General features: G+C 37.6%; 1 protein-coding gene across 4 annotated transcripts in view; it reads left to right on the forward strand.

Annotated features, from left to right (window-relative positions):
- SCAMP1 (secretory carrier membrane protein 1) overlaps positions 1-21,631 on the forward strand; it is a 105,139-nt gene that overhangs the window by 13,537 nt on the left and 69,971 nt on the right. For 2 of the 4 annotated variants that reach the window (XM_059916617.1, XM_059916619.1), the window contains exon 2: positions 11,141-11,218. The exons of 1 other annotated variant lie outside the window; for it this stretch is intronic. In XM_059916617.1, the coding sequence (XP_059772600.1) occupies positions 11,141-11,218 (78 nt within the window). Of the gene's footprint in view, positions 1-11,140; positions 11,219-14,241; positions 14,386-21,631 lie in introns of those variants that run through there. One more of the 4 variants, XM_059916620.1, reaches the window with a different exon arrangement.

The following is a 21,631-nucleotide window of genomic DNA, read 5'->3' on the forward strand; positions in this document are numbered from 1 at the left end:
GCTGCGTGCGGGCTTTCTCTAGTTGCGGCGAGTGGGCGTTACTCTTCATCAGGGTGCACAGGCTTCTCATTGCGGTGGCTTCTCTTGTTGTGGAGTACGGGCTCTAGGTGCACAGGCTCAGCAGTTGTGGCGTGCAGGCTCTAGAGCGCAGGCTCAATAGTTGTGGCATACGGGCTTAATTGCTCCCGGCATGTGGGATCTTCCTGGACCAGGGAACGAACCTGTGTCCCCTGCATTGGCAGGCAGATTCTTATCCACTGTGCCGCCAGGGAAGCCCTCTTTTTACTTTCTTGATGGTGTACTTTATAGCAGGAAAGTTTTAAATTTTGATGAAGTCCAATTATCTGTTTTTTCTTCTGTTGCTTGTGCTTTTGGTGTTATATCTAAGAAGACATTGTCTAACCCAAGGTCATGAAGAGTTACTCCTGTGTTTTCTTCTAAGAGTTTTATAATTTTAGTGCATGTATTTTGGGCTTTGATTCATTTTGAGTTAATTTTTGTATATGGTCAGAGGTGTCAGTTCTCTATTCAAAGTTACTTAACTTTTAAAATCTTTCTTAAGGATTTATTATAAATGTAGGACACTTTGATACTATCTTAATGTTCAGTTCTTTACCCTGTTGGTTTAAGAAGTCATTTGTTCAGGTTTCTAGCCACTGCTCTATCTTTAGACATATTGTCTTTTTTTGTCTGGCTTTCATGTAGTTCATGTAGCTCAAAAATGGTGCCACATAATAAATATGCAATTTGGAATTGTAGGACCCCTTTACTTTAGTGATATCTTAAGGCATTTGCTAATTCTTTTGCCAGTGGACTGTTTTCTGTTATTTTGGTTAGATGGTTAATGTGGATCCAGTGGCATAATTTGAAAAACAAGTCAAGCATAGTCTCAGTCTTTATCACCATTATATTTAAACTGTAGTATTTTCCAGTTTGATAAGGTCTTTATAGTTAAAGTTTTTGTGTAATTGCTGTGATCGTATTAGAGATTAAACAGTTTCAAATTCAGTTGTCTTCAAGAGGTTATTATCATTGAAGATGGAACAAGAGTAGGTTATTTATTTAGCCAAAAATTTATGGAGCACTGAAAGTGAATCAGACACTGTGATAGTCACTAGGAATAGAGAGATGAAGAAGTCCCTTATGTTAAGGATCCACACTTGAGTTGGGAGACATAATGTGCGATTAAGTGCTTTGAAGGAGAAAGAAGAATTGGTCAGTATTATAGCCTCAGTTCCCCTGAATGCAGAGTCGGAGGCAGAAAGCTTAGGTGTTGTTATAGTTTGCCTCCCTCATTTTATAGGTGGGAACATTCAGACACAGAGGTTAATAGTTCTAAGTTTAGTCAGGAATTACAGAACTTGGACGAAAACTATTTCATGAATGGTTTTAATAAGGATAGAGGATTTCTTAAAGCAACTGTTCAGAGTGCTGTTGGCAATATAAAATAGAACATATATATACACAGTATAATATAGAATAGAAAACACCAGGTCTCTTACTTTCATTTTGACTGTGGGCTAAGAAACTAGAGTTTCTTGCTTTCTATATTATTTAAGTCCCTTCCATAGATCATTAATTATCTGGGTGAAATTTTCACCAAATTATATTAATGTTCAGAAATTAGGTTTTGTTTCCAAAGAATTCTTCCTTTAGAATGTAGAGGGGCTAGGTAGTGAAATAATATTTTTTTTTGGCACTTAATGCTGGTGTTAACATGGACAAAAATTGCAATTTAAGGTGTGGTTTGTTAACTTTTAAGTTGCACTTATGAGGTAAATCTGCTTGGGTGTGTTTGCTTCAGTTGTTTCTAATTTACTAAGGAGCGATTTGGTCCATAAAAAATTAGTTTTGAGTCTCTTTCAGGTTTGAGTTAAGATTGTCATGACTTGCAGTGAAAATGAATATCAATTTTTCAACATCATGATTTATTGAATAATTCCTAGTGATTATTAAGCACTCCTTATAATGAGTTATAGAAGTTTTGCTAAATGTTGTTTTAGAATCTTGCTGAGATTTTTAATGGCTTCTTGTAGTAGTTCCCCCTCCCCCCTTGAAATTCTTAGTGTCTTTTAAATTCATATGATTACAATAGCTTTGAGAAGTATAGAGTAGGAAAAAAATTTTATTCTCTGAAGGTAGCACTTCTCATAGCCCCTAGTTTGGGACTTTTCTCGTTTAATCAAGTTGCCTAGTCTAGTGTGTAGTATTGATTGGATTAAGCAGAGCTATTGAGTATTTTAATTAAGTTTTGTGGAGCAATGCAGCGTTTAATTCAGCCTTTATCTTTTGAAGACATATTGTTTGAAACATAAATTTGTATTCTTTATCAGATTTTCTTCTAAAAACTTGGTCTTTGGAATCAGATTTGAAATTGAATCTTGACCATGTCACTTGTTAACTATATGACTTTGGGCAAATTACTTAAATATCTCTGAGCTAGTATTCTCAGCAGTGAAAGAAAGGATATAGAATCTAAGTCATAGGGGTGCTCTGAGGATTATATGAGATAATTAAAAAATCTAGTATTGTGCTAAACTAGATGAATTCTTTCTCCTTCAGTCTGTCTTTGCTTTAGCTGTCTTCAATTTCCCATAGGTTTCCTTGATAGAATTGTAAATATTCATTTTTTTTCTAAATTTTTAAAAATATTTAAATTATTGTCTTCTGGTATCTCGTGAAAAAGTGTGAGGAAAGTGAAAAAGTATGGTGAAAGTCTGCTACTGTGTTGTATAAAAACGTTGGCTTGGAAAACTTCTGATCAGGTCTCTTGTCATCTTTTGTAATTTTGAAAAACTTCGAGGGAATTTAGCTTTAAGTCTGAGTTTGTTTTCCTTTTTGTAACATACTGAATTTGCCCAAATGGATGAAAGTGAAATTATTAGCCATTCTTGAATAAATTATAATGACTAGATCAGCACTGTTGAATGCAAATATTTGTGCCACATGTAATTTAAAATTTTGCAGTAGCCATATGGAAAAAAATCAGGTGAAATTAATTTTAATAATATATTTAACCCCGTATATACAAAATATCTTTCAACACATAATCAACATAACAGTTATTGATATTTTACATTGTTTTGTGCTTTGAAGTCAAAAACATGGTATGTTTTATACTTTCAGCACATTTCAATTTAGACTAGATATATTTCAAGAGCTACATGTGGCTAGTGGCCACTACATTATATAGCAAAGGTCTATGTGAGTAAAATATAGTATTACAGCAGTAGTGGGCTTTAGCTGTGTGTGATAAAAATGTCAATGGTTATCACTGGTTTAAAGCTTGTCTTCATGCCTTAGCAGTCACTCATGTGGATGGTAAGAATTTACCCATCTTTGCAATCTCTATCCCATAAGTGATTTTACTAGTTATTCATTGTCCATTCCCAAAGATTTGTAAAGTTTCATAGGCCCAAAATATGCTCTTCGATTATTGAGAGCATAAACCAAACTTAATATATGTTTGTTCTCTTCACATTCATCAAATCTGTAGGTGTGACATGGGCAAGATTGTATTTTGAGAAGCTCATCCTGGATCACTGTGAAGAATACGTTGGGGAAGGGGTCAGAAGATGGGGGGGGAACAGTAAGAAGGCCATTGCAGTTTACATGTGAGAAATACTGGCAGCTAATGGGAAGGGAGTGTGGGGTGGGAGTTGGAGAAGTGGAAAGAAAGAAGGGGGCTGATAGTAGCTTGAGAGTGACTGAAGGAATGCTTTTGTTTTTCTTTGCTTGTGTGCATTTTAAAGATGATTGAGACTTGAAATGTAGATATGAGGCATCCTGTTGAGAGGAAGCAGATGAACATATGAGAGAAAAGGGTAACTGATAGGGTAATCCTGAGAAAAGATGGGAAGAGATGAAACTTGTATATAAAGAGAGGTTTGTTGTTTTTTTTAAATAGGTTTTGTCAAGTTGGCTTAAACTTTAGAACTGTGGGGAATATCTATCACTAAGAAAAATAAAGGCTAAATTAGAGTTGTACTCTCCTCCCTCTCTTTTAAATTGGAAGGGAGCGAGAAGGTGAAATTAGAGTTAAATTAAGAAGTGATAGAGAACAGACTTGTGGTTGCAAAGGGGGAGGGGGTTGGGAGAGGGATGGAGTGGGAGTTTGGGATTAGCAGATGTAAGCTATTATATATGGAATGGATAAAAAACAAGGTCCTACTGTATAGCACAGAGAACTATATTCAGTATCCTATGCTAAATCATAATGGAAAAGAATATTAAAAAAAGAATGTATATATATATATATATATATGGGTAACTAGATCACTTTGCTGTACAGAAATTGACACATTGTAAATCAACTATACTTGAGTAAAACAAAAGTGATTTAGCAGCAGTTTTGGATCAATAAGTATGTTTGAGATCAGTATGTATACTAGGCATCAGTAAATATTTATACTTATTAAAATCTTTCTCACCCAGAAGATTTTATTTAAATATAGTTAATGGCAGTAAACTGTTTTTCCATAAAGTGTTAATGGAATACAAAATGGCAAAGAACATTGGTTCCACCTGTTCTGGTTTTAAGGCATGGAGATGCACTCTTGTTACCTCAGGTGATGGAGGTTTTTTTGTTTTGGATTCTTGGGGAGGGAAGGAAGCCCAACACAGTCGATCTCTGCAGTTGTGATGAAACAGTTTCTGAGAGCTAACAAGGTGTTTCCTCAATCCATAGCCCCTGCCCTTTACCTCCCTCCTGCCAAGCAGTGGAAACCATTTTCAGGGGAAATCAATATTTATAAAACATAAAAATTGAGCTTCACTGATTCAAGTGAAGGTTAGGGGGCCGATCTCTGCCAGCCTTTTCCCCCTCTTCTGCCCCTCTGACACTTCCTTCTCCTTTTCCCTTCTTCCCGAGGCCCTTCTGAGGATCTATAGGAACATGTGTAAACTCCTGTAACACCAGTCATTCCTCATCAGCTAGAAGAGCAGTAGCTCTCTTGGCCCTCTTTTTGCTTTGGTGACTCACTGGCAACTCTAGTAAATGCCATTCCCCTCAGGTGCTGAACCTCCTGCCGCTTTTCTGGTCACCTTCTTATGACTTAGCTTCTATTTGTCTGTCTTTATACCATGAACTAGTGTCATCTTCTGCTGCTGCTACTGATTATAGTACAGTCTTTATGCCTCATATTCAAGTGCCTCAACAAATAGGCTCTAATTGGATTGATTAGTGATTATCCAATATAGAGTCACTTCTCTTGGGGTCTGCTAGGCTCCCTCATGTTCAGTTCTAAAAATGGCTGCCGTTGGCACAGAGGCCCATTCTTCATCCTTTCCCATGTAGCTAAGCTATTGGGGTCACATGACACAAGGCTGGGTGGAGAACTTCCCTCAGATTCCCTCAGAACTTCCTTGGATTGCTTCCCTCAGAAGGTGGCTGTGGTTGTTTTTTGGCCTATTCATTACATAGGATGCTCTATACGTTCTTGATACCTCAGCTAATCAAAAATGGACAGCTTTTTTTTGTTTGATCCTATTTTGTTGGTAATAATGATAACAGCCTTGGCTATCACTCAAGTGTTTTCCTTGTGCAGGAGCTGTATTAAGCATTTTACATGTAGTAGCTCATGAGCTATGTGATGCATTTTACTGATGAAAAAATTGAGTCACGCTGAAATATGAAGTGCCTGTTCAACGTTTACAGCTTTTCATTAGTGGGGTGGGGAGGGTTGAATACAGGCAGTCACCTTTCCAAACAGTAAAAGACTTATAGTCTATAGCATAACATTTCAGAGCTGCAACTGACCAGGGCAATCATCTGTCATATTTCTCCTATTTTACATGTGAGACAATTGAGAGTTTAGGTGACTTGCTTAAGGTTGCAGAGGCCAGTCATTTCCAGCGAACCCAGAGTTTCTAATTCCTAGACTAGTCCTCTTTCTGCTTTAGAACGAGTACCTAAGACACAAAGTTTTGAATGTTAATCTTGAAACCCAAACCTATTAAGTGTTAGCAGATACAGTAAGTGGATACATAATGTATGGTTGTACACAATCATCCATGTAGGCTTTTTTTTTTTTAGCTTACTCTTTAGCTTGAGGATGGTATATATATACAGAGAAGAGACTGGAGTTGATTATTCACAAGAAATATTTATTGAAGAAACTTATTATTATTATTTTTGGCTGAGCTAGGCGGCATTCGGGATCTTAGTTCCCTGCAGAAACTATTATTGAATTAACGTCCTCATGTCTAGCTGAAGGTGAAAGTACTTTCTTGCCAGGTTGGAATCTTCCTGTGAGGTTATATGTGGCAGTGATTGAGAAAGTCCAACATAAAGCATGATGGAGGAAATCAATTGAAATACAGTGAAGGTGCACAACCCTGGAGGGTTTGGTAAAGAAACTTGGATTAAAGATAGAAAAGAGCTAATTATGCTAGATGTAAAATATTTACTTATTCCCTTCTTTGAAAAAGCGTTTACTTTTGTAATGCATCTTGGTTTTTAATGAAACATGACCATGGAGTTAAGTTGCTTACTAAAGGGTTAGCAGAATAGCCCCGGCTTGACTAAATGACATAACTTTATGGATAGTCAGGTCCAAAAAGGATATTTAAACTCTAAAGAATGTCTTGACTCTTGAAAGTTAGTAAAATACAGAAGCCTAGTACATTCCTCTAAGTCAATAAAATAAGACCAGCTCAGAATGTTTTCCTTGGTAGAAATGCAGATTCTCAGCCACCATCCTGCACATCAAGATACGTTCAGAGCGGGCCTCAGCAGTTTGGGTTTTAACAAGCGCTCCAGGTGATTCCAGTGCTTGCGAAGTTTGAGAACCACTGTCATAGAAGCAACCAACTTAACAGTTAAAACAATTTCATTTTGATTGTGTTGGAGAAGAAGTGAGATATTTTCCTGCTAAAGTTTTAGAATCAATAAACAACGAGCTCAACTAGTGTCTTCTCTGGATAAAGTTACGATTGTGGTAAACTGTTTTTCATATATCTGATGGAAAGAGTATATATAGGCATTGGAAGTCCTGGCTTCATAGTTTATCTCAGATATATGCTAATTAACCTTGAGGAAGTTTCTTTTTTAAGGCCATAGCTGCTGCTTCTGAAAAATGGGACAATACCATCCACCAGGGAGGATCATAGAAAGGGTTGGAAATAATGTAAACAAGTGCTCAATACTTAATAGGCATTGAAAGACCATTCATTATTACTTAAATCATCAGCTTTGTTGTTTTTCTCCCAGTTTAGAGACTATAGCTCCCTCAACACTGTTTACATTTATTAAAAAATAATTTGAAATGTTAATTCAGAGATATCAGTTCTTTATCTTCCTAAATCATCCTTGGCTAGATCATTCTTGGCATATAGTCTACTGCTTGGTCACCTAATACTATGTTAGGGGAAATTCCAGACCAACTAGAATTGAACTCAGTTCACTTGGGACCGTGATTTTGGCAAACTGCCAGTTAACTTTCAGCCTGGATTAAACTTTTCTAGAATCTAAAAGGAAACAAGATCATTTAAATTATTGTAGTCACGAGTAGAAAATTGGAAGAATGATTTCATTCTAGGCCTCTTTAGAACTAAGTTATACCTTATGTAGGATTAAAAAAAAAGAATTTAATGTGAATTTGAATTTTAGGACACTTGATAATTGGATATACGTATTTGTAGAATGAAAGTTGGAACTCATTGTACTTAAGTAGCGCTGAGAGAATGACACTGATGGGATGAATGTTGGCTAAGCAGGATCCATCTTTCCGACCCTACATTTTGCCGCCCCCCCTTTTTTCTTTTTGAATTAATTTTCTTCTGTAATTGTGGAAAACATTTTTATGGTTCCAAAGGAAAAACTATAAAAGACGGTACATTCAGAGAAGTCTAGCTTCCAAGTTTATGCTGTCTGCTAACTGTTCTCTTCCTCTCCCTATAGGCAATCATTTTTGTTTGTTTTTGGTTTATTCTTTTTTAAAAATAAACACATTCATTTTTATCTTCCTTTGTGGATAAAAGGCAACATTATATTTACACTGTTCTGCACTTTACTTTTTTCACTATTCTGTAGCGTGTAGATCTTATACCACTTTACAACTGCATAATACTCAGCTGCATAGTACTTTGTCATATAGATGTATTGTAGTTTATTCAACCATCTTCTGTTGATAGACATTTAGTTTGCTTCCATTCTTTGCTATTACAAATAGTATTTTGCAGTATATCTTTGGAATAAGTTCCTAGAAATGAGATTGTGGGTCATAGTTTAAATGCAGATGTAATTTTGCTAGCAGTTGCCAACTTTCCCTCCATAGAGGTTTGTAACAGTTTCTGTTCCCATTAGGAATGTGTGAGAATCCTTATTTCCTTACAGCTTTGTCAACAGAGTATGTCAGACTTTTGGAGTTTTGCTAATCTGATACGTGAGAAATGATTACATCAGCATCCAGTTGACTCTTGAACAACACAGGTTTGAACATTGTGGGTCCACTTATATGTGGATTTTTTTCAATAGTAAATTTTACAGTACTACACGATCTGTTCTTGCTTGAATCTGTGAATGCAGAACCATGGATGTGGAGTATAGGGAGGGCCAACTATACTTATACAAGGAGTTTTGACTGAGCCGAGGGTTGGTGCCCCTAACCCCTGTGTTGTTGAAGGGTCAGCCGTAGTTTTAATTAGTGTTTCTCTTCTTATGAGTGAGAGTAAACATTAATTAAACAGCTTTTCACTTAAACTTTTTGAATTAACTTCATATTTATGTTTTTTTTTAAGGAAGTATTTCTTGGTTATTACTGCTGCTACTGTTGCGAATAATTATTCTGGATTTTCCCCCCCAGAGGTCGTAATAATAATCACTCAAGAAACAGTGTTACCTCGCACGTATGATTAAATAAAAAAGACCTATTTACATATTTCTTGTATTCAGAGATGTCACAATCTAATTTCGGAAAAAAGACTTGCATGAAGATCATCATGGTTCAGTGAAATAAATGCTGATGGAGATAAATACCAAGTTCTGTGGGAGCATTGAGATTGGGATGGAGTGACTTGGATATCAGGAAGGTATCAGGAAGATTATTGGTTAGCATATGAGGTAGTCTTTGGGTTGAGTCTTTAAGGAAGAGGAGGAGATTTCTAGGCTGATCCTGCCTGGAAGAGTATTACTGCCAGAGGAAGCAATGCCAAGGAAGAATGTGGTGTCTGAGCATTTACAGGTCACCTGGTTTTGTGGTGGGTTGTGGTGGGCTGGGCGTTGTGACGTGACTGCAGCTGGACCATCTGGATTTGCTAGGTCTCCACTTCTTGACCCTGAGCCCACTTCTAAATTTAAGCACAACAATGCCAACTTGATTAAAAATTTGATTAAAATATTCATGTTTCTATTTTCTTAATTTTCCCCCTGAAGCATACATCCCCTCTTGATAATCTTTCTACTCATTTTTGTATAAACTGGGAAGGGTAACCCTGAGAGGAGGTAGAGTGATTTCTTTGCCCGCTTCCCATTTTATTGTTGAGCAAGCCTAAAGACTTTATTTTTCATCTCTGCTGTACTTTTGATTTATACTTACTGCTTGCTTATTGCCAAGTTCGAGGCTCCTTATATAGTAGCTTGTTGTTTTTTTAAATTAATTAATTAATTTTTGGCTGCATTGGGTCTTTGTTGCTGCACGTGGGCTTTCACTAGTTGTGGGAGCCGGGGCTACTTTTCGTTGCGGTGCGCGGCCTTCTCATTGTGGTGGCTTCTTTTGTTGCGGAGCAAGGGCTCTAGGCACGTGGGCTTCAGTAGTTGTGGCCTGTGAGCTCAGTAGTTGTGGCTCATGGGCTCTAGAGTGCAGGTTCAGTAGTTGCGGCGCACGGGCTTAGTTACTCTGTGGCATGTGGGATCTTCCTGGACTAGGGCTCGAACCCATGTCCCCTCATTGGCAGGCAGATTCTTATCCACTGAGCCACCAGGGAAGCCCAGTAGCTTGTTTTGTTCGCTTAAGGGAAAGGACTGGCAAGGTGTGAGGGTGGTTATAAGAGAGTTGATAAGGCTGGAAAGGTAGGCAGGGGCTAGTCGGAAACTTTGTGTCTCATTTTGAGGAATGTGTATTTTATAGTTGAGTCTCTAGAAATCTGAAATGGATAAGGGGCAGAGGAGAGGGATTGGAGGAGGGGAATGACAAGATTAGCTTTACATTTTTGAAAGGTAACTTTGATGACTGTGTTGAGGAAGATGGATTGGACAGTGTACAGTGTAGACAAGGGGGCAATGGTCCCCAGACCAGCAGCATCACCTGGGAACTTGTTAGAAATACAGATTCTCAGGTCCCACCCCGGACCTACTGAATCAGAAACTCTGGGAGTGGGGTGCAGCAATCTGTGTTTTCATTTGATTCTGGTGAATGTGAAAGTTTGAGACTAGGGATATGAAGGCTAATGAGGCTGTATATTATGGTTTGCAAATGCCTTTCACATTAATTATGTAGTTGATTTTGTTGAGATGATCATTATATTTGTGTCTTACTTTCACAGTCAAAGAGAAATAGAATAACTAGGATTTTGTGATTTAGTTACTTATACGAAAGCCTAGTATTAAGATTTGAGAAGCTGGGATAATGTGGTAATATATTATACTTGGAAGAGGGAGACAGTCTAGGATCATGTGGAACAATAAATACAGTCATGGGGAAGTACTGTAGTAGAATAAAACAAGTAAGAGGTGCTTAATCTTGAATGCTCTAGATGTTGCCTGCACATGACATTGATTTGTATCGTGGTACTTAAATCTGCAGTGGGGAAAAGTGAAGATATTATTTTTTAAAAAAGGGGAACATGAACTCTTTGTGGAGCCCAGAGGAAAGGATGGGTTTACTCAAGATTTGCTGAGATGCCCTGTGCAATCGGTTCCACACAGCTGTTATGAGGTGGTCTATTTTCATTCTTTAAATAATAGCTAGCAGCTGATTTGCATCTAACCCAGTTTTCATTTGTTTTTCTTTGAGAGTGTGAGGGCTGTGGGTTTAAATTTCAACTTTCTGGAAGTGGGACTGAGTAAATCTGATAATCTTTATTTTCCTCTGTTAGCTTTGCTGGGTGACCAAAAGGACAGATAAAGCAAATGCTTTGTAAATATCATAATTCTATCTTAAAGGATAAGTAATCTTTTTTTCTCCTTCGAATTTTATTCCAGGACCCATCAGTTACACAAGTGACAAGAAATGTCCCACCAGGACTTGATGAATACAATCCATTCTCGGATTCTAGAACAGTAAGACTATTCTTAATTGGACTACTTTTAAATATTAAAATGGAAATTAAATAGGATTTATATTTCAATTGTGGTTTCTTTTTAGTTGATTGGTTAAACTTATATAAAATAAGCTGTTAGTGTTTTATTTAGAATTTAGCAAGTTTATTAAAACAGGAAGGAATATTTCTAGTAATTGAAAATTACCATGATGGTTCTACAAATTAAATTGCTAATAACCCCTCTAATATGTTAAAATTACTACAGTTCTTTAAACAGGAGAGGTTTTTTGGTATACATGTTAGTTTCATGGTAATACAGGGTGATGTTTTCTTACAAAGAGAGATGTTCGTCTGGAACTGTACCATGAATATTTGTATGATTGTCATTTGAATTAGGTGATTCTGAATAGGACTACCTTTCTACTCTGGTAGACTAGAACCTCTGGAACCTGGCCTAGGAGCATATTCTTCTCAAAATGTAGTCTTGGTTTATAAAATGAAGGAGTATGGAAAAAACCCTTAAAGGATAGGGTTCGCTACCCTGAGTGCATATTAGAAGCACCTGGAGAACTTTATTACAGTATCTGTTAGGGCTCTAATCTCTCACAGGGCGGTTTTGTTTTTTGTTTTTGCTATAGCGCTTTTGATGATTTTATTGTGAGCCAGTTTTGAGGACTACTGAAGGTAGGTTCTGTTGAGAATTCTCCCTCAAAATTTCTCTGGCAAATAATTTTGTCTCCTGTATTTGAGTTTTTAGCTCAAATATCCCACTCATGAGGCACCTAATTTTAAACATTGTTGGCTCGTGAACTGTTAGTCATCCTCTTAAAGATTATTAAAGTTCTTCAGTTATGTGCTTGGATTTACATGTCATTATAAGGATCCTTACTTGATCATCTCTTCCTGATGCATGTTTTTCATAGTCTAGAAAATAATTCTAGAAGATCGTGTAGGCTTTTGCTTGGAAATTTCTTCAAGATGTATTAACTTTTTAGTTTTAAGAAGAGCTTTGTACAAAGTAAAAGCACTAAAATAAGAGTGAACTTTAAAATTTCACTTTATTTCAAAGCCCTCATTTATTTTAACAGCCTCTGTTTATGTGTAGCAGCTGCAACCCAAACTGGGATCATCAGGTGTTCTTTGAGCATGTCAGTTTCAGATTGAACCCTGTGAAATGGCCAATAAGTTGACCAGTTTTGACATGTAAAGATGGCAGTGTCGTATGGCTCAACCTTATAGTAACTGTGAAAATGTATGAGATTGCAACTTGGTAGGAGTTGAAAGGGAGAAAAAGAAAAGCCCGGTATATTTTATTCCACTATATGTAGTTTGATAATTTCTCGGGGGGTGGAGATGGGAACAGGACTGTTAAAGTTTGTTGGTAAAGAACAAAGGGAGGTTTTTATATATATTTTTGGAAGATTTTACTAGCAAAAAATGTTTAACCTTTTTACAGTAGCAGCTTTAGATATTCTTTTTAGAAGTAGTAATGTTCTTCAACAAGTTGTCTGCTCTGTGCTATGTGCTTTACCTGTATTATCTTATCGAATTCTTATAACAGCATTCAAAATGGATATTTTTTGTTTCCTTTTACTGATAAAGAATCTTAGACACAAGTCATCCAGCTAGTAAGTGGCAGAACTGGTTTATGTAGCTCATCTTTTTTCTGTAAAGCTTTTGCCTTTTCCATTTTGTTAGTGCTCTTTAGAGACAGATGCCTAAGAAATAGAAGATAATGTCCCGGTCTATGGAAAATTTCTCACCTAATTGGGATTTTAAAAAATTACACGAATTAGATATATCCAGGAAGAATAAAACAAAAATGTAAATTATGGTTCTAAATGTTGAGACTTTACAGTCAAGGAAAGGTTTTCTGAAAGAGAGTAGCTAGGCAATAATGAAAAGCCAGCTTACAACGAAACACTTCTCTTAGATTTGATGAGTAAGATAGTGTCAGAACCAGGAAAAATATTGTTACAAGAGCACTTAGGCATTTTCCACTGAACTTTTTACATGATGGAAAATACAGATGGAATAATTTAAAAATTCAAAATTCTTTTGTTTCCTGTATGTATGATTTTAGAAATTTGTCCCACCACTCCCCCCTCCCCGCCTGTTTTTGCAGCTGTGACTATTTTCTAAGAGCAGACGTACTTGGATAATTGATGTAAGTGATATGTCAGAACTCAGTCCAGATACTATTTTAGTTGATTGTTGTTATCCATATTTGTCTTAGAAAAGTATTTGTGAAAATGAAGCTTCTAGATTGTTGCAGAAGGGTGTGGTGAGCTACTTGAGGTCAAGTAGGAAGATCCTTCAGCAGAATGAGCATATAAACTTAAGATTTTAGAAAGTTCCTGTCTTTTTAATTTTTTTATTAGGTTTCCTTTTATATTTAGTTTTCTGTTTGAATGGAAACTTTAAGGAAAGTAACAATTAAATATTTAAATAATTTTAATAATTTACATATTAATTCATTCTGTATTATAAATTCAGAGAAAGGAATCCTCATAAAACACCACATAGTTTAGACTTAGTCTGTTGGTAGTACACTGGAAAGCTATTCAGCAGTCGAAATGTGGTGGTCTGAATTGAGATGTGCTATAAAATGGAGGGTAGTCTTTGGTTATGAAATAATTTTTTTCTGTTTGAACTCAAAATGCATTTTACCACTGGAATTATGTTGAGCTTGGTGGGTAGCTTCCCTGGCCTGCCCTCTAAAGCTTAATGCATAAATTACTAGAAGGATTAGCTCATCCTTGAGAACTGTTATGTATTTAGGGGGAATGTTTTCCTTTTAAATTAGGCAACAGTTTAAAATGCCTACTGCGGCTTGATTCTCACTCATTTCAGCCACTGGTGATGGCATTCACGGCTTCAGACAGGATGTCTTCTGGCGGGTGTTGAAGTACAGGGATAGGGAGACCTATGTGTGCTGGGGGGGGAAGTGTGGTGCTGTTGATAAAATCCTTAGTGATGTCTCTCAGGGCCTAGTTTACTGTCATATTTTTTTTTCTTCAGGAATAGGTTGCTTGATTCCTTTTCTGTTCTGCTAGTTGTTGACATATATGATTTCTGTCATATAAAGCAGCAAGATGTGCAGAAGAACCAAGAGAAGAAAATTCCAAGTACTGGCACGCTCAAGTGGTCATTTCTGACCATAAAGGACATAGATAAATGATTTATGTAAGTAAGAACTGCCTCTGACTAAGTTAATTCAGGACATGGAGTAGACTGAGAGTCATAAGACCCGGATTCTAATCCAGGCCTCGCCACTAATTAGCTGGTACTTTAGACAAGCCATCTGACCTCTCTGGGCATCTTTTTTTTTCAATGTGTAGCAGTGGAGGCAGAGAGGAAGATGTTGAGTTAAATAATTTCTGATGTCAGCTTTTGTTTTGAAAATGGATAAAACTTTTAGCTCCAGGCACTGACTGGATAGTACATAGTAGCTTGCCTATTTTTAATACCACAAAAGCAATTCCTGTACTGTAATATCTGTCTTTCTTTTCCCTTGGCACGCATTTCCTTTTTTCTTTCTCCTTTGCTTCTCGTCTTTCTTGGAGCTCATTATCAGTCCCTTCCGAAACCAGTCTTCTTTGTTTCTTGTCTCATTTAATGATAACTATTGCCTTCTGTTCTTCTAGTGTCATTGCCTGGAAGTACTTGAGTCATCTTTGGCTCAAACAGCTTCTTTTCCTACATCTAATCAGTAGCCACATCCTGTCATTTATACCTCCAGGAGATATTACCTGTCTGTCCTTTTCATTCCTACTAAACTGTCCTAATTCAGGTACTCATGTGAGGTAATACAATGACCTGTCTACTTACCTGTCTCCAGTTTCTCTTCTTCAAATTAGTTTTTTGCACTATGACTAGAATTAAGGCAAAGTTCAGATTAGGTCCTTTCTCCTTAGAAATGTGTGTATTGATTATGCATTGCCTACATAGTAGTGTGCCATGTGGGGCCTCCATGATTTGACTTAAGACTATCTTTTTTTATTTTTAATTTTTTGTAGTCTTTATTTTTTAGAGCAGTTTGAGGTTTACAGAAAAATTGAGCAGAAAGTAGAGAGTCTCCATAGACTTCTTCCCCAGACTGTCTGTTTAATCTTATCGTCTAAGGTGCCATTTGCTCCAGCTAAAGTCATCTACTTTCTAACCCACAACCCCATTGAGACCACCTCCCTTAGGGCATTTATTGGTCATTGAATGGAGTAAAGAGACACTGTGTGTGGTCATAATGCCTGGCTTCCCTAGGTTATCCTTACCTCCTTTAATGGGCCAAGATGAACCTCTCATACTAGGTATATTCATTTTCTATTGCTGTGTAACAAATTACTAAAAATTTAGCAGCTTGAAAAAGCACACATTTATTATTTTATCATTTCTGTAGGTCAGGAGTTTGGACACAGCTTAACTGGGTCATTTGTTCAGGGTTTCACAAGGTTGTGATCAAGGTGTGATCTGGGCTGCATTCTCATCCAGAGGCTGGACTGGGGAAGAATCTGTTTCCAAGCTCATTCAGGTTGTTGCCAGAATTAATACCCTTGTGATTGTATGACTGGGGGCCCCAGCTTTTGGCCAGCTATCAGCTGGAGGCCACCTTCAGGTCATTGATGCTGTCTACAGTTCCTAGAGGCTGCATGGTTTCTTGCCACACAGGCTTCAACATCATGGCCACTTATTTCAGAGAGTCTGCAGAGAGTCTCTCACACTTTGCTACTAAGATGGAGTCCCTATGTTACATAATGTAATCAAGGGAATGATATCCCATCACTGTTAACCGAATTCTGTCGATTAGAAGCATGTCACAGGTCCTGCATACACTCAAGGAGAGGGTATTATATTAAGACGTGAACACCAGGAGGGTAGAATCATTGAGATTCACCTTAGGGTTTGTATGCCACACTGGGAATAAGATGGCACATTATGGTTAGGACTGTATAACTTCATATCTCTTCATGCCCATTTAAAAGGATCAAAGTGGAGCCTGCAGAACACTTATCCCTCCCTACCGTCAACACTTGACTGCCCTAAGTTTATCAGGACTAATCTCATTATGCCTTCGATTCCTGTTTATGCCATTCTCTACGAGAAGCCCCAGACTCCTCCTCATCTCCTGGATTTTAATCCTCATGATGCATCTGCACATTTCTTATTCTGAGCCCTTCTATTTCCTTAATTCCTGAAACTTGTGCTTTCTGGAAGTCAGAGTCCAACTTCATCAAAATCCCCTATATCTTTATCTTTTTCTCTGAATGTTTTATCCTTTGCTCTGTGGAAACTGGCCTTTCTGTGAGGACACTGCTTCCCCTGTAACCTTCTCCAAAACTAGCTGCTTTTTCTCTCACAGTTCTCAGACAACTGGGCATAAAATTGGGGTAGGTATTGTCTTTGTTTCTAGTTGCTGCTTCTAGACAGTCTTCCTCCTTCCTGTCTAAAAAAAATCCCATGTCATCATTTGAATCTCATGTCATCAGATTATAATTGGGTCCCAGGTCTCATTGTGGCTGTCATCTACTGATCTCTGAATTACTACACCTTATTTCTCTTTGTTTTCATTTCTTAATTTTAGTTCTTGGTTCACTATTACTCTTTCCAACACTATTCCTATTTTGTAATTTTTAAAAACATCTTTTCCCTACTCTATTTTCCCCATCCACCATTATGTATTTCTTTTTCTTTTTTTTGGCTGCGCTGCACGGCTTGTTGGATCTCAGTTCCCTGACCAGGGATTGAAGCTGGGCCATGGCAGTGAAAGCTCGGAATCCTAACCACTAGGTCACCAGGGAACTCCTCCTGAATGTCATAATTTTTTTTTTTTTTTTGGCCACACCACGCAGCATGTGGAATCTTAGTTCCCTGACCAGAGGTCGAACCCATGCCCCCTGCAGTGGAAGCGTGGAGTTTTAACCACTGGACTGCCAAGGAAGTCCCCACTGTCCTATTTTGAATTCTTAGTGATGATCTTTCCAACACCCTGCCTGTCATTGCCTTGACCTCATCTCTTCCATTGATTTTTGCATTCCATGTTATCTCAAGTCACTCACTCCCATTTCTTATATCTTTTCGGTTACTCTTCTAGTTCCTCAATTTCAACACATCTTTCAATTCCACCAGGACCTCTGGTTTGTTGATCCTACTATGTCACTGCCCTTTATCTACATCTTACTCTCTTCTCTCAGCCTAAATTCCACATCCAGTTGTCATAATCACTCTGCATGTACTCTCAACTCCCTTGCCTTCCCCTCTCCCCCTTACTTTGACATAATCTTTTGGCTAGAAGCCAAGCCCTGGTTAAAGACAACTCTGTATACTCTCTGCCCTTACCTTGCAGCTAAATATGGAGAAACACATGTAAACATACTGAATGGCCTCATTTTTAGTTCATAACCAGCTCTTAAGTTGTACTGAATGTCCTAGTTATTTAATTGTCCACTCTCTTCTTCTCTCTCCTCATCTTTAAAATCTGTCCTCCTATCCTCATTCTCAGTTGATGACCTTACTTCTTATTTCACTGAGAAAATTGAAGCAACCAGTAGAGAACATCCACAGACTTCCCCCATCACGTCTACCTACCTACCAGCGTTTATACCCATGTGTTCTGTTTTCCTGCCTTTTGCTTATAGATGAACTGTCTGTGCTTCTATCTAAAGCCATTCCCTCTATTTGTGCAGTAGATTCCATGTACTTTCACTTAAGAACTTTGCTGAATTGCTCCTCTCCAACATCACTAGTTTTATCACTTTCTACTGGATCATTCACATCATCATAAAAACATGTTTTCTTCTATGTTAGGGAAAAAAAAAAAATCACAAAAATTTATTATTCATTTAACAGCTTTATTAGATAATTAATATACCATACACCCATTTAAAGTGTACAATTAAATGTTTTTAGTGTAGTAATAGAGTTGTACAACCATTACCACATTCTAATTTTAGAATATTTTTGTCTCTTCTACCCCTGAAAGAAACCCTGCATCCTTTATCAGTTACTTCACATTCCCCCCTCCCTCTCCAGCCATAGGCAAGTATTATTTACTTTCTGTCTCTATAGATTTGCCTATTCTGGACATTTCATATAAATGGAATCGTAAAATGTGTGGTCTTGTGCAACTGGTCCTTTTACTTAGCATAATGTTTTCAAGGTTCAACTGTGTTGTGGCATATATCAGTACTTCATTCCTTTTTTATGGGTTTTTATACCACATTTTATTTATGCATTCATCAGTTGATGGGCAGTTACATTGTTTCCAACTTTTGGCTGCTCTGAACCTTTGTGTACTAGTTTTTGTGTGGACATATGTTTTCATTTCTCTTGGATATATACATAGGAGTGGAATGGTAGGGTCATATGGTAATAATATGTTTAACTTTTTGAGGAACTACCAGGCTGTTTAACAAAGTGGCTGCACCACTTTATAATCTAATCAGCAGTGTAGAAGGGTTCCAATATCTCCACATCCTTGCCAAATTTGTTATTGTCTCACTTTTTGCTTACAGCCATCTTAGCGGATGTGCAGTGATATATCCTTGTGGTTTTGGTTTGCATTTCCCTGATGGCTAATGATGTTGAACATTTTTTTTTCATGTGCTTATTGGCCATTCGTATGTTATCTTTGGAGAAGTGTCCAGATTCTTTGCTCATTTTAAAATTGGATTTTCTTTTTGATATTGAATATGTGATATTGGATACAGGTCACTTATGAAATAAGTGATTTGCTTATACAGTTAACCCTTGGACAATGCAGGTTTGAACTATGGGGGTCCACATACATGTGAATTCCTTTCACTAAATAGTACAGTACTACACAATCAGTGGTTAATTGAATCCCCGATGCAGAACCTCGGATATGTAGGGCCGGCTCTAAAGTTATACGTGAATTTCTAGCTGTGCGGAGGATCAGTGCCTAACCCTTGCATTATTCAAGTATTTTCTCCGATTCTGTGGGGTGTCTTTTCACTTTCCTGATAGTGTGCTTTGACACACAGAAGTTTTAAATTTTGGTGTCATATTTATCTATTTTTTCTTTGGTTGCTTCTGTTTTTGGTGTCATATGTAAGAAGCCATTGCCTAACTCAAGGTCATAAAGATTTACTCCTAAGTTTTCTTCTAAGAGTTGTATAGTTTTAGTGCTTACATTTAGGTTTATGATCCATTTTGAATTAATTTTCATGAATGGTATGAGATAGGTTTACAGCTTCTTTCTTTTGCATGTGGATATCCACTAGTTCTAGCACCATTTATTGAAAAGACTCTTCCGCGTTGGATTATTTTGGCACTCTTGATGAAAATCAATTAATGGTTAATGTAAGGGTGTATTTTTGGACTCTAAATTCTACTCTGTTGATCTGTGTCTATCCCTATGCCAGTCTCACACTGTCCTGATTACTGTAACTTTGTAACAAAACCTTATGTTAACCTTGTTTCCCTTTCGAGTCTAATTCTCACATCTCTGTCATTGAAAAACTTTCTCTGCTCCCAGTTGCTGCAGAGCTCCTCTGAAGAGCTGTCTACTTCTCTTTCCCCTCAGCCCTTTCTCCTGAAAGGTATTTCAGTAAGTCTTTTGCTCCCAACACTCCACCAAAACACACTCTTCAAGGTAGCCAGTGACTTCCACGTTGCTAAATCCAGTGGTAAAATTGCAGTCTTACTCCATCTATCAACAGCACTGACAGTTGATCACTATCTCATTCTTAGAAAACTTTTTTCATGTGGCTTTCAGAGCACTTAAGTTTTTCCTTCTCCGTCTCCTTTGCTGATTTCTCTCCTTTCCCTGCCCCTTCAGTCCCAGTATTGGAGTGTGCCAGGAGTTAGGCTTTGCTTCTCTTCTCTATCTATGGCCACTCAAATGGTTATTTCATCCAGTCTTCCAGCTTTAGATATCATCTACGTGCTGGTGACTCCCAAATTTACATCTCCAGCACAGAACTCTGCTCTGAACACCACACTCATGTATTCAGCTGCCTGCTAGGTAAGTCTACCTTGGATGTCTTAGAAACTGCAAATTCAGCTTGTCCAGTACTGAACTGAGCCCCCTCCTTAGAAACCTGCCCGTTTTCAATCTTTCTTATTTCTCTCCTGTTAGTTGCTTAGGCCAAAACCTTGGTGGTATTTCATTATTTCCATTTCCTTACACATCACATTTCTGTCGGGGAATCCTCTTGGCTCTCCCTTACAAATACATACAGATCTGATGCCCTATCTCCATAGCCAGCACTTGGCTTGAGCTGCCATCATCCCTTGCCTGGATTACTGCAGTGGTGGTTTCCTGACTACTCTCTCTCTTTCCACCTTTAATCTATTTTCAGCTCAGTAGCCAGAGTGATACCTTGAAAAAAAAAGTTGATCATTTCAGTCTCCTGCTTAGAACTCTTCACTAGCTTTTGATTTTTTTCCACAGTAAAACCAAGAGTCCTTAAAATAGCATATAATCTGGTCTCTAATATCTCTCACTCTTATCTCCTCACTCCTTCTTTGTGTATTCTTTCCCAGCACCCTGGTCTTCCTTAGGCCAGGCATTCTCCTGACTTTGTATTGGCTATTCCTTCTGCCTTAAATGGTCTTCCCCCAGATATCTGCAAAGCTGACTTGTTCACTTCCATAAAGTTTTTGCTGAAATATTTGCTTTCTTAACCACCTTTGTAAAATTATCCCTACTCAGCTTATACTCACGACCCGTTTACCGTGTTCATTTTTTTTGTTCCATAAAATTTACTGCCTTCTAAGATACTCTATAATGTATTTATTATATGTATTGTTTATCTTCCATTGCTAGATTGTAAGCTCCATGAGAGTAGGGATGTTTGCCTGTTGTGTTCATTAATGTCTCCCAAATTTCTGTAATTGTTTGTGGCACATTGCAGTTGATCAATGAATGTTTGAACGTATGAATAAATATGTCTGGCTGCACCTCTCTTCCTTCATGTGCCTTTCTCTATTTGGGAACTCCCATTCTTGTATATCCCTTCTTTCCTCCTATTACGTACCTCCTCCCCCAGTTACTCTAATCTTTAAAAGCCTTGTTTTGAAATGGTCATCTATTCAGATAAAATTATTTCTACTTGTCCTGATTCTGACATTAGTATGTTTAATTTTCACCACCCTTAATAACAAGGGAATCTGTGTTAGGCAGAGCCAAAATCAGTTCTGTCTGCTCTATCAGAGACTGATAAGGTCAGTGGAAGCTGCAAAAAGTTTAAGGTTTCTTTTGGCAGTCTCTCCATTAGGTGAAAGAATAGACAGTTTATAGAAACTGTAAACTTTGTTGCCTCAGAGGGGAGTTCTCAAATTTCAGGGTGTATAAGAATCACCCTGGAGAGCTTATTTAAAATGTGACCATCTTGAAAATGCAAACCCCTTCTCTTCAACCCCTGAGTTTTTGAATCAGTATGTCCACAGTGGGGCGTAGAGTTTGCATTTTCAG

Source organism: Balaenoptera ricei, chromosome 3 (assembly GCF_028023285.1).
Source record: "Balaenoptera ricei isolate mBalRic1 chromosome 3, mBalRic1.hap2, whole genome shotgun sequence".
Lineage (NCBI taxonomy): Eukaryota > Metazoa > Chordata > Mammalia > Artiodactyla > Balaenopteridae > Balaenoptera > Balaenoptera ricei.